This window comes from Prionailurus bengalensis, chromosome A3 (genome assembly GCF_016509475.1).
Source record: "Prionailurus bengalensis isolate Pbe53 chromosome A3, Fcat_Pben_1.1_paternal_pri, whole genome shotgun sequence".
In the NCBI taxonomy this organism is placed as follows: Eukaryota; Metazoa; Chordata; class Mammalia; order Carnivora; family Felidae; genus Prionailurus; species Prionailurus bengalensis.
In genome coordinates, this window is record NC_057354.1 from 103,408,773 (window position 1) to 103,421,438 (window position 12,666).

General features: G+C 42.0%; 1 protein-coding gene across 2 annotated transcripts in view; it reads right to left on the minus strand.

The window, feature by feature from the left end:
• The window catches only part of MERTK (MER proto-oncogene, tyrosine kinase), a 126,827-nt gene that overhangs the window by 63,125 nt on the left and 51,036 nt on the right, over positions 1-12,666 (minus strand). For both annotated transcript variants that reach the window (XM_043604001.1, XM_043604000.1), the window contains exons 5-6: positions 4,441-4,527; positions 1,328-1,443 (exon numbers count right to left, since the gene is read on the minus strand). In XM_043604001.1, the coding sequence (XP_043459936.1) occupies positions 1,328-1,443; positions 4,441-4,527 (203 nt within the window). The remainder of the gene's footprint in view (positions 1-1,327; positions 1,444-4,440; positions 4,528-12,666) is intronic.

Consider the following 12,666-nt stretch of genomic DNA (forward strand, 5'->3'; position numbering starts at 1 on the left):
GTTTATAGCAGCGCTATCGACAATACCCAAAGTATGGAAAGAGTCCAAATGTCCATTGACGAATGAATGGATAAAGAAGAGGTGGTATGTGTATGTATGTATATGTAAATATATATATATATATATATACATATATATATATACACACACATATATGTATGTGTGTTTGTTTTTCTCTAATTTCGCTTAGCATTATACCCCCTAGTTCCAACCACGTAGTTGTATACACACACACACACACACACACACACAATGGAGTGTATATATATATATATATATATACACATATATGTATATATACATACAAACGTATATATATACATACATACGTATATACACAATGTGTATATATATATATACATACATATATGTATATATATACACACACATACGTATATATGTATATATGTACACATACATATATATGTGTATATATATACACATATACACATATATATACACACATATACACATATACACATATACACATATATATGTATGTGTATATATAAATATATATGTATGTATGTGTGTATATATATACATATATATGTATGTGTGTATATATATACATATATGTATGTATGTATATATATATACACATTGTGTGTATGTATGTATGTATATATAAACGTTTGTATGTATATATACGTTTGTATGTATATATATATACATATATATATGTATATATATATGTATACATATATATACTCCATTGTGTGTGTGTGTGTGTGTGTGTGTGTGTGTGTATACAACTACGTGGATGGAACTAGGGGGTATAATGCTAAGCGAAATTAAAGAAAAACAAAAATCATATGACTTCACTCATATGAGGACTTTAAGATACAAAACAGATGAACATAAGGGAAGGGAAACAAAAATAATATAAAAACAAAATATAAGAGACCCTTAAATATGGAGAACAAACAGGGTTACTGGAGGGGTTGTGAGAGGGGGGATGGGCTAAATGGGGAAGGGCATTAAGGAATCTACTCCTGAAATCATTGTTGCACTCTATGTTAACTAACTTGGAAGTAAATTTAAAAAATTAATTGAAAAAAATTAATTCTCTTGTTCTCACGACATTCTACCCTGGAAACCTGTTTCCCTTCTGGATGGGCCCTGGACTTTGAGCAGAAAGGAAACAGCATCCCGAGGCAGAGCACCATAAAGTGGGGCATGTACGGTGGACGTTGAGTGGGAAGGAGGTCAATGGACCCTGGACAGAGGTGCTGAAGGCCTCGGCACCCATCCTCAGGAGGAAGAAGAATCAGGTAGACCCTCAGAGCACCAAACGGCCACTTCCCTCTTCATCCTGGAGGTTTACCTGAATGCTGCAATTCCTGAATGGGGAGTATCCATCAAAACCCGGGACCCAGGAGATCAGCACGCTGTGTGCTGTGCTGTTGTAGACACTGACTTCAGTTGGTGGGGAGGGAATTGCTACATAAAAACAAAGACACACAAACAAACACAATTATAAACCACGGGCGGCCACAGCTACCAAACAAACACATTAATACCAAACCTGTTTCCGTTTCTTAAGATTAGGAAAATTAAACCCAAGTTTTAAAAAGAAGCCAGGTTATGCCTGAGAGTAATACATATGAGCTTACAGACAGGGCTTCCCTTGATAGCGCGGTTCTGCCTGGGCCAGTGGAGTGGAGCAGAGACCTGCTTTCCCACCCACTGATGACGTGAGAACTTAGCTGGGGAAGGATGTCAAGACATCTATTTCCTTCACTGAGCTGGTGTTCACTGTTCTACTGTATGCGGGCACGTCCCTGGGTGCTAGTGTTCTACATGGGATCAAATGCTTGTGCAGTTCTGGGTTGAGGAGGGGAGACCCACATTACCTGAGATCGAGAGAGCCCCAAGCCCAGGAGAGAGAGTGTTATGGTAGCATGAGTGTGCGTGTGTGGCTGAGTGGGGAGAAGCTTTCTAGTCGGGGAGAGTCAGTTCAGGCAAAAGGGCCAACTGCATCTCCTGGGAGTGGAGGCAGGTAATACCACAGGTGTGCAACGATCCTGGCCACATGGGGGACATGGATAGGCCCTTTAATTAGAATCTAGGAAGGACCGGGGGCGCCTGGGTGGCTCAGTCGGTTAAGCATCTGACTTCAGCTCAGGTCACGATGTCATGGTTTGTGGGTTTGAGCCCCACATCGGGATCCGTGCTGACAGCATAAAGTCTGCTTCCGATCCTCTGTTCCTCTCTCTCTGTCCTTCCCCTGCTCTCTCAAAAATAAACTTAGAAAAAAAAAACAACAACAACACAGAATCTAAGGAAGATCTGAAGTCTGGGGAGTCTTATTTTATGCTAAATTTAATTCTTAATTAGTAGTGATGATCACATTTATAAGCAAAAATGAGGACTGTTGTTTTTGAGTGCTTACTATGGTCTGGCATAGTAAGTTATGTACCTAGTAGTTATGTACATCGTAGTTATGGACTTTGCTTCATCTATTCGTTGCTAGAACCCTATCAGACAGGTAGTCTTCCAATCCTCATTGATGGATGAGGAAACTGAGGATCAGAGAAGTTAAAAATTCACCAAAGATCACAGAGCTCGTAAGCAGTACAACGGGGACTTGAACTCAGGTCTGTCTGACCCCAGAGCTGTCAGGTCTGTCTGTCCCTCAGCAGAACACTGGAGGCTGGTTGCAGGAGGCAGTAAGCCCATTACTGTGGGCACCAGCAGGCACTGGGGAGTCTGGTTACCACCTAGCCGGCTCTATGGCCCAGGCCACAGTTTAAATGCCTTTTCTAAACTCTGTTCCTTTTTCTATTAATGAAGACAGTAACAGCACTGCTCCATGGGGCTGTGGTGAGGACCGAATAAGGTAACACAGGGACGAGGGTTGGGGAACGTGTGGGAGACATAAAGGCAAAGACAGGGTGGGCAGGAGATGGGGGAAGGAGAGCTGAGACCATGTAAAGTGCACTGGGTACCATATTCAGGAGTTTCTGTTTACTAATAGACACACAGCTTGGTGAACGGGAAAGAATCGGCACTTTGACTCACTTCCCTGAATAGATTATTTGTAGAATTACCCTCAAATGTCTGCCTTTCCGATCATCATTTGGCCATGTGTATTATAGTTAATAATAGATTATAAGAAGGGAGGCTTGGTTGCTTTGGCATAAATTTTTTAAAAAATGAAAGCCCAAAGCATAAGTTTTAGAAATGGGATTGATTTAAAAAAAAAAAAAGCTGACATGCTATGTGAAGCATAAAATGTCAAAAACTGTCACTCGTTTTATATAAATGTTTACATTATAAGGTGTTTGTACTTTATGAAAATGTCTTTATAACTTCACACCTACTCATGAATTCCTGAAATTCCCAACATTTCTTTTGAAAATTGTCATAATGAGACTTGAAATGAGGAAGGAAGTTATACAGTTCCTCCGGGAGTAAGTTTCAGTTTGCTCTTTTTTTTTTCTTTGTTTTATTCCAATGAACTTTCAGAAAATGCTCCCTCATCACCTTCATCTAGTTGTTTGCCAAAATGAAAGTATAACTTCTTTAGCAATTTTGAGTCCCCCCACTGTGTATTACCTTTTAACTCATTATTAAACACATTCTGCTTTTTGCTTGTGTTGTTTCCCCAAGATTAAGACCAAAAGGAACATGAACTCAATATTTGCTTCTCGTTATTTAAATGAAGAACAAATAAACATAAAATTTGCTTGAGTTTCTATGAGAGAAGGTAAGAAATATGATTTGAAAAGGCATAAAATGACAGTATTGACTTTCAGGTTCCAGGTTTTGATAACCTTGATCCCATGGAGAGAGGAGGATGAAGCAGACGATTGGACTGTAATATCTCCACTAGCACAGGGGTCTTCAAACACAACTCTTCCGTTATGTTATATCCCAGCTCAGGGGGAGGGAGAGCGACAAGAAGATTAGGAGGAAGAGGCACAGGGGCTCTGGGCTCTCCCCTGCTTCTGCCCCTCTCAGGGCAGCAGCCGGGGGAGACTTGCTTCAGCCCCAGCTGCCCTGGAAGGACAGAGCCCATTCCTTCAATCAATGCCCTAAGCCACCCCCCCCTCCCCCGCAGGCTCTTCAAGGGACAATGGGGACTAGTTCAAGGTGGCAGAGGGAAAGATGAAAACAGGAGCTAAGAAAATCAAGGGTAGACATCACAGCCTAGTTTCTTCTCAGACTAAGCAAAACTATATGAACTCATGTTTATCAAAGATGTAAGCACCAGGCGCTGTTATGAAAGCTTTTACTTGCACTGTCTTATTTAAGCCTCAGAAACAGGTAGCTTCTGTAATTATCCCGATTTTATACTGAAGCCAGAGAGGTTAAGTGACTTGTCCAAGGTCACAAAGGAAGTCAGTGGGGAAGCCAGGGCTCAAACCCACCCAAGTTTTAAAGGTAGCTGGCTGCAGAGCTCAGGGGCTTGGGGGACATGGCCCTGGTGCTTACCTTTGATGTTGATCTGCACACCCTTGGACACGGTCAGCCCTTTGTCATTGTGGGCCTCACAACTGAAGACAGCCATCTCGGTCAGACCTGGAATGGAAGGGGACTCATGAGACCAGTCACTGAGAAACAGGCTGTGGTTCACCAGAACCCTACGGTTGTCTTAGCAATCTTTTACTTTTTGGTTCATTGCTTCAAGTCATAAATGCCAAGTTAATTTGAAAAGTATGCTGGTGGTTGAAAAACATACCTGGGATTAAACCCTAGCTACCAGGAGCAAGCCACCCGTGGGGCTACAAGGCAGCTGTCTTCATTTTCGTCCTTTATCTTTCCCTGATGGTGAGATATTAGGTAACAAAGCAGTAACATTTAGATTTTTAAATTTCTGCCAGCAGGTATGGGTATTGCTGGCCCCAATATCAAAAAGAATGTTTTTTGAGGCTTGCCTGGTCACTCCCCAGCTGGTTAGCCACATAGTACAGACTAATCACACACTGATGACATTTCAGAATACCAAACACAGCAGGAGAAAAGTCACAGTGCTTAAAAATTTCAGATGATCTGTTGTAATGAATCCCTTTTTTTTTTTTTTTTTTTTTTTATTTTTGGGACAGAGAGAGACAGAGCATGAACGGGGGAGGGGCAGAGAGAGAGGGAGACACAGAATGGGAAACAGGCTCCAGGCTCCGAGCCATCAGCCCAGAGCCTGACGCGGGGCTCGAACTCACGGATCGCGAGATCGTGACCTGGCTGATGTCGGACGCTTAACCGACTGCGCCACCCAGGCGCCCCAATGAATCCCTTTTTAATGGTAAATATCGGTCAGTTCATGCAGAATTATTATATAAACATAAGACACTATTATTACTTACAGGGAAGACACTAGGGCTGAATGAAGAAAAATTCTATCAGTTCAGAGGTTTGAAGACATCTTAGAAATGAAAAAATTAGTCTGTTTATTAGTTTTAAATAGAAAGGAAGAGAGGCAACCCAGATCTTGGTTTCTAATATGATATGCCAACAAAAGGGACCAGAGCTCCTTGGAAAAATGGCTAATTCTCAGATTGGAGCAGGAAACCTGTAAGATGAGCCTGGAACGGAATATAATACAAACACCATGCAACACACACACACACACACACACACACACACACACACACACGGCTATTTTCCTGGAACAATTTGAACAAGAAAATAAAGGAAGTAGCATTGGATTGTAACCCAAAGTATAAAACAAATATCCACCAGTCTACACTGCTATAAATAAATGATTAAATAAATGGGGAAGAACAGGCAAATCTCCCATGCACAAGGGTTCCAAATTAATTTATGTGGATACTCTGCCCTCAGCGGGGAAGACTGTAACTCCCAACCCCTTAAGTGTGGGCTGCATGTAATGACTTCCTTCCAAAGAGGACAGTATGAAAAGGAAATAAAAGCAAAACTTTATTTTATTTATTTATTTTTTAAACTTTAGAGTGGAGAAAATGACAAACACTCCCTTGGCCACGTGACCAAGGTTAACACCACTAAGTCATGTTGACAGAATGTACCCTCAATATGATGTAATGAAAATGGCACTTCCCCTCTGCAATCTTCCTCCCAAACACCTACCACCCAACTCTAATCAGGAGGAAAATATCAGACAGTTCAAACTGTGGAACATTCTACAAAAAACCTGACTTGTATTCCTCAAAACTATCAACGCCATTAAAGACAGAGAAAGTTTGAGAAACTGTCACAACCAAGGGGAGCCTAAAGAGACAAGACAACCAAATCCTGGATGAAACCATGGAACAATACAAGGGTATTAGGTAAAAACTAAGGGAATCTGAATAATGTATGGACTTGAGTTAATAAAATATATCAATATTGGTTCATTAACTGTAATGAATATATCACACTAACATAAGACATTAACAATAGGAGAACTTGGAATGGGGTTGATGGGAAAACCGTACTATCTCCATGATTTCTAAAATCTAAAACTATTCTAAAATTTAAAAACAGGTTTGTTTGCTTTTCCTTCTTAAAAAAATTTTTAGGGGCGCCCAGGTGGCTCAGTCGGTTAAGTGTCCGACTTCAGCTCAGGTCACGATCTCGCGGTCTGTGAGTTCAAGCCCCGAGTCGGGCTCTGTGCTGACCGCTCAAAGCCTGGAGCCTGTTTCAGATTCTGTGTCTCCCTCTCTCTCTGCCCTCCCCCATTCATGCTCTGTCTCTCTCTGTCTTAAAAATAAATAAACGTTAAAAAAATTTTTTTTTTTAATTTTTAATGTTTATTTATTTTTGAGAGAGAGAGAAAGAGTGTGAGTGGGGGAGGGGCAGAGAGAAATGGAGACACAGAAGCTGAAGCAGGCTCCAGGCTCCAAGCTGTCAGCACAGAGCTTGATGCGGGGCTCAAACCCACGAACCATGAGATCACAACCTGAGCGGAAGTCAGACGCTTAACCAACTGAGCCACCCAGGCACGCTTCCTTTTTTTTTTTTTTTAACGCACAGTCATAAATACCATCTAGTAGAATCTGGAAACTTCTCTGCCTCTGGCACACAGATGTCATCTGACACAGAGTTCACATCATGAACTGGAGAAAGGCAGAAAAAATTCTTGGAAATATACCTCCACTTGCTTCTTGCCTGAAAGCCTTATTTTGTTTTCTTCTATCCATTTACTTGTATAGGAAATTCTCCATCTGATCATTTTAAAATCCAAAGCTTGTCATTAACAGTAATTAAATATTTGAAAATTCAGAGGAACAAGTTGCTGAGGGAAGGCCAGCTGGGCATCAGCCCAGAAAGGCCGTGCCATGTTGGGTGTCCACGTGGTAAATGCTGTGCCAAGGCTGGGCCAAGTGGCCAGAGAGCTGCGTCTGCAAGAAGTTCTGGGAAGAAATGCGAACCTAATCCCTTTTATGTCGGTGCTTCTCCTGAGGGTTACAAGTGCAATGAAAAATCAGAGCCTCGGGTTCATTTTTTTCCCATCCAGAAATTAGTCCAGGCACCTGAACTCTGCTGACTAGACAAATCTCTCAAGAAAAAACGAACCTGTGTATCTCTGTCCTACAAACCCACAGTGACTTTTCACTTCTCGAAAATAATGTTCTGTCAGAATGTGACAGACACTTCAGGTATTTTAATTTTCTGAGGTAAGGAGTATTGCCTTCAGACTGGAGGAAAATCCTCTTAGATTCCCTTGACAATTCCAAGAGCTAAGAAACTAAAATCCCAGGTCGGAGCCATCGCTCTTCACATTTTTGGCCACTCCCTTTTGGCTGATGGATGAAACTGCTAATAGTTTGTGTGATCATTTAGGAAATATTTATTTCACTGAAGAGGAATATTTACCTCAAACCCATTAGCCGCATCTATAAAAGGACACCCTTGGACACCCTGCCTTAGGGGTCTTTAGGTATTTTGCTTGTATTCCTCTCAAATAATTTTGAAAAATACACGCAGCCTCTCATATATTTTGAGGTTTGCATCTTAAATTTTTTATAATTTAAACAGCTGCAAGGAATATAATTTCAGGTACTCAGACATTTTAAAGTAAAATTCCTTTGAAGGCACCTATGTAGCATACTCAAGACTGGGAAGGGAAAACTGAAACAATTTTCGTCCAGCTGCCAGAAGTTTTCCATCATGATTTTCTACTTCCCCTGCAGAATTTTACCCTAATGGCATAAGTGTGTGAGTTTGGAAGCACTTCTTGGCAACAAAAATACACATGCATGTTGAGATATAGATTGATGATCCTTACCATTATTATTAGGGCACAACTCATCAAGACAATATATATAATTCTTAAATGTAAACAGTAAAATTTTACCGGAGGGGCAACTCCTTTGCTGAACACAATTTGGAATTTTCTATGTAATGATCTGGAAATTTCTTAACATTATAGTGCCCAAACACTATAGCAGCCACTGTCAAAGTGTGGTCTAGAAACTCCTGGGCATCCCAGAGGCTCTTTAAGGAGCTCTTAAGATGAAAACTATTTTTATAATAATAATAACAACAACAATACTAATAATAATGGTAAGATGTTATTTGCCCTTTCCACTTTCATTCTCTCAGAAATGCATGATGGAATTTTCCAGAAGAATTTTCCGGAAGCTGTATGTTGTGTGATGATGCCATGAGCTCTCTCAGCTAATGGAGTATGGGCTTGTTTATTTTTGTGCTTTAACAGTTTTGTTTTAATTTCTCATTCAGTACTTATCAATAGATAGAACTCACATAAACGAAACCTCTTTGGTTCTCAATAATTTCTAAGGCTGTCAAGGGATCTTGAGACCAAAGCATTTGAGAATTGATACCCCGTAGTGACTCCAGATAAGTCAGGGAGAGGTCTTTCTTCTTTTGCAAAAGGAGGGAGAGATGACTGGGAAGCAAGAGTTGGAAAAGAAGCATTGACATAGCATTGGGACTTTGGGTACTCTTGTCAGGCATTGATCTTACAAAAGAAGATAGACATGTCCCAGATGAGGATCGAGACCTTATTATCCTTCTAAGCCACTGCATGGCGTCTGTACAGCCAACCGTTATTTCACAGTCCGGCTTGTGACGCTTTGGTCTTCATGCTGAAGCATCCCCTTTAACCTTCCAAGTCATAAGCTCTCAAGTAAGACGCCCATTTCACAGGCTCCATGAACACGCAAAACTTGGCTTATATTTAGAAAAATCTGCTTTGGCTCAACCAGAAAATACAGAGAGCTGCCGTGCAATTTATATTTTTAATACAGTTGAGCTAAACACAGTTATTTGACTTCAATTACTCTTGTCAAAATGCTTGGGAAACACTTGAGTACAAAATACAGATCACATTCCAAACTGGTCAGAAGGTCCTGGAGAAAAACAAGAGGGTGGATTCGTTTCGTGAGATCCGTGGTCTAGCAACAGATCCCTAAGTAAGACAACTGGGGCCCCTTCAGAGCTGCAAGGTTTATCAATGCTGAAAGTGAAACCGCTGATCAGGACCATGATGTTAGGTTAAGTGGGAAGTCGCTTTTCCTTTCTGTGTTTCTTTTCAAAGTGCACACAAAGTCAGGAAAACAATCTCTAGCAAATTCTCTGGCACAAGACATCCACATTAATATGGAATTGCCCAGAAATAGCTAAACCACCTATTATAGCAGTACTTCCTGTGCCCTGGGGTGGTTAATGCCCATAGGCCAGGCGCCAGCAGGGAGAAGCAGAACCTGGTTCAAACCAAAGTTAACTTTCTCCAAAAGCAGGTGGGCCCAAACTCAAGGCCAAATATAGTCGTCTTCGCTTAATGTATTCAGTTATGTATATTTCCTTTGGGGGCTCCTGGGTGGCTTAGTCAGTTAAGCGTCAGACTTTGGCTCAGGTTACGGTCTCACCGTTTGTTAATTCGAACCCCACATCGGGCTCTCTGCTGTCAGCACAGAGCCCACTTTGGGTCCTCCCCTTCTCTGCCCTTCCCCCCCACCTCAAAAATAAATAAGTATATATACTTCCTTTACGTAATGGCACTAGCTTCCCAGCTAGAGACTCATGCATAAGCCCGGGTTGAATATAACAACTAGTGTGCGCTGGGAAAGACCGCTGCCTGTCACTTTCCTCTTCTCTGTCTGGATGAACAATAACCACCAGACTGGAATAGACCTTGAAGTTTTATAGTCTGAGTCCTTGTGGCTTTCCAGAGGAAAAAATCATCCACTCCCCTAAATCCCCACCCTACCACCCACTCTCTCCCGAGTGACTCCAGCACTGGAGCCTCTAATCTCTCTTGAGCCATGTCCTCTCCCAGTGGGCCATCCACTTTACTGTTACGTCTCACCTCACTCATCACAATTGTTTATGCCCCTCTTGCTTGGTCTTCTGCTGGTTTAAAAAAAGATTGCCTCTGGGGCGCCTGGGTGGCTCAGTTGGTTAAGTGTCCAACTTCGGCTCAGGTCATGATCTCACGGTTTGTGGGTTTGAGCCCCGCCTAGGGCTCTGTGCTGACAGCTTCAGAGCCTGGGGCCTGCTTCGCATTCTGTCTCTCTCTCTCTCTGCCTCTTCCCCACTCACATTCTGTCTCTGTCTCTCAAAAATGAATAAATGTTATGGGGCGCCTGGGTGGCGCAGTCGGTTAAGCGTCCGACTTCAGCCAGGTCACGATCTCGCGGTCCGTGAGTTCGAGCCCCGCGTCGGGCTCTGGGCTGATGGCTCGGAGCCTGGAGCCTGTTTCTGATTCTGTGTCTCCCTCTCTCTCTGCCCCTCCCCTGTTCATGCTCTGTCTCTCTCTGTCCCAAAAATAAATTAAAAAAAAAAAAAAAAAAAATGAATAAATGTTAAAAAAAAATTGTAAAAAAAGATAGCCTCTGGCATAAGGTTTGAAAGATATTTTATTTTATTATTACTCATTTTTTTAAGTAGGCTCCATGCCCAATGTGGAGCCTGAACTCAAAACCCTGCGATCAAGAGTCACAAGCTCTACCCATGGAGTCGGCCAGGCACCCCTGAAAGATAGTTTAAAGAACATTCAGTAACAGGATGTTTTCTTGAGGAAAGGACAATCAGTGTTGCTGGGAAAGCAACTTCTAAGAGCACCAGTTGGGCCAATTCTTTGAGTTCTGGATTAAGCAACCCTTTCATTTTTTCCCCCCCTAGAGCAAAACAGGCAAAGCAACAGAAGCAGACCCCGCATAAAGGAAATTGCTCATTAACTTGGAACATCCTATCTGCCCTGAATTCATTCAATCAACAGATACTTACTGAGTACTTACTAGGTGTCAGACATTTTCCCAGGCACTTGGGGTATATTCATGAATAAAAGAGATCCCTGCCCTTACAGAGCTCACATTCTCACAGAGGGAAGTGGGTGAGAAATAATAACCTTCATAAATAAGTAAGCTGCAAGCTCTATCAGAAGGTGGTTAATGCTATGAAAAAAGAGAAAAGGATCAGAGATCCAGGGGTGGGTGGGGAAGTGGGCTGTGATTTTAAATATTCAGGTCAGAGGTGGCTCCTGAGGGAAAGGCCCAGTGTAAGGGGTGGGGTGGAGGGTTCTAGGCAAACGGAAAAGGCCTTTGCTCTGTCTTCTAAGTAGGATGGGAAACCTGGAGCTGTGAGCAGGAGACTGACCTGATCTAACTTGTGTTTTATCAAGATCATTCCAGTTGCCACACTGAGACTACACCTAAAGCAAGTAGGTCCCTTAATAGCTCCAAATTTTTTCCTGATCTGAAAACGGGTATCAAAAATGCCTAACTGTATCGCAACTTGCTATGAAGTTCAAAGTCAGTCTTTATAGAAAGCATTGTGAAAATTATGAACTGATATATAAATTGTAGTTATTTTAGAATTTATTTACTATTATTATAGTATTACAATGAATACTATTAACTCTATCCCACTAAAACCTAAAGCTGCCTTAGCTGTTACCTAAATGTGGATTTAAAAATGAAATGAGTATTTTAAAAAAATAAAAACCAGACAGACCAGCAGACGTCCACCACTCTTGACAGAAAGGTAGCTCCGAATTGACAATGAGAGAGTAACCACCGCATATAATGAGATCGTAACCACTCAAGTAAATATTTTTGTAACAGGTAACATTTGGGTTATTCCTGTAGGTTGCCCCTGTACCAAGGGCCTTACCCTCACTATTTCACTGAATTCTCATAAATGTTCTAGGAGGTAGACACTGTTATTACCCTATTTTAGAGAATAAAGTAGAATAATTTGCCTAGGGACACACAGCAGTGAAGCAGTATTAGCATATGTCATAGCTAGGAATCCCAACCACTAACCTACAATGCACTCTGCCATTAAATACCATACAGCAAAACCTTTGGCAGTTCTGTTCTTTATTTGGGGATTGGGTTTTGCCCAAGATAAAGTGCTTTTTTTTTTTTTTTTTTTTTTTTTTCAATGTTTATTTTTGGGACAGAGAGAGACAGAGCATGAACGGGGGAGGGGCAGAGAGAGAGGGAGACACAGAATCGGAAACAGGCTCCAGGCTCTGAGCCATCAGCCCAGAGCCCGACGCGGGGCTCGAACTCACGGACCGTGAGATCGTGACCTGGCTGAAGTCGGACGCTTAACCGACTGCGCCACCCAGGCGCCCCGATAAAGTGCTTTTTAAAAACAAAACTTTGGGGCCCCTGGGTGGCTCAGTCGGTTGAGCGTCTGACTTCAGCTCAGGTCATGATCTCACAGCTCGTGAGTTCAAGCCCCGCGTCGGGCTCTGTGCTGACAGCTCAGGGCCTGGACCCTGCTTCG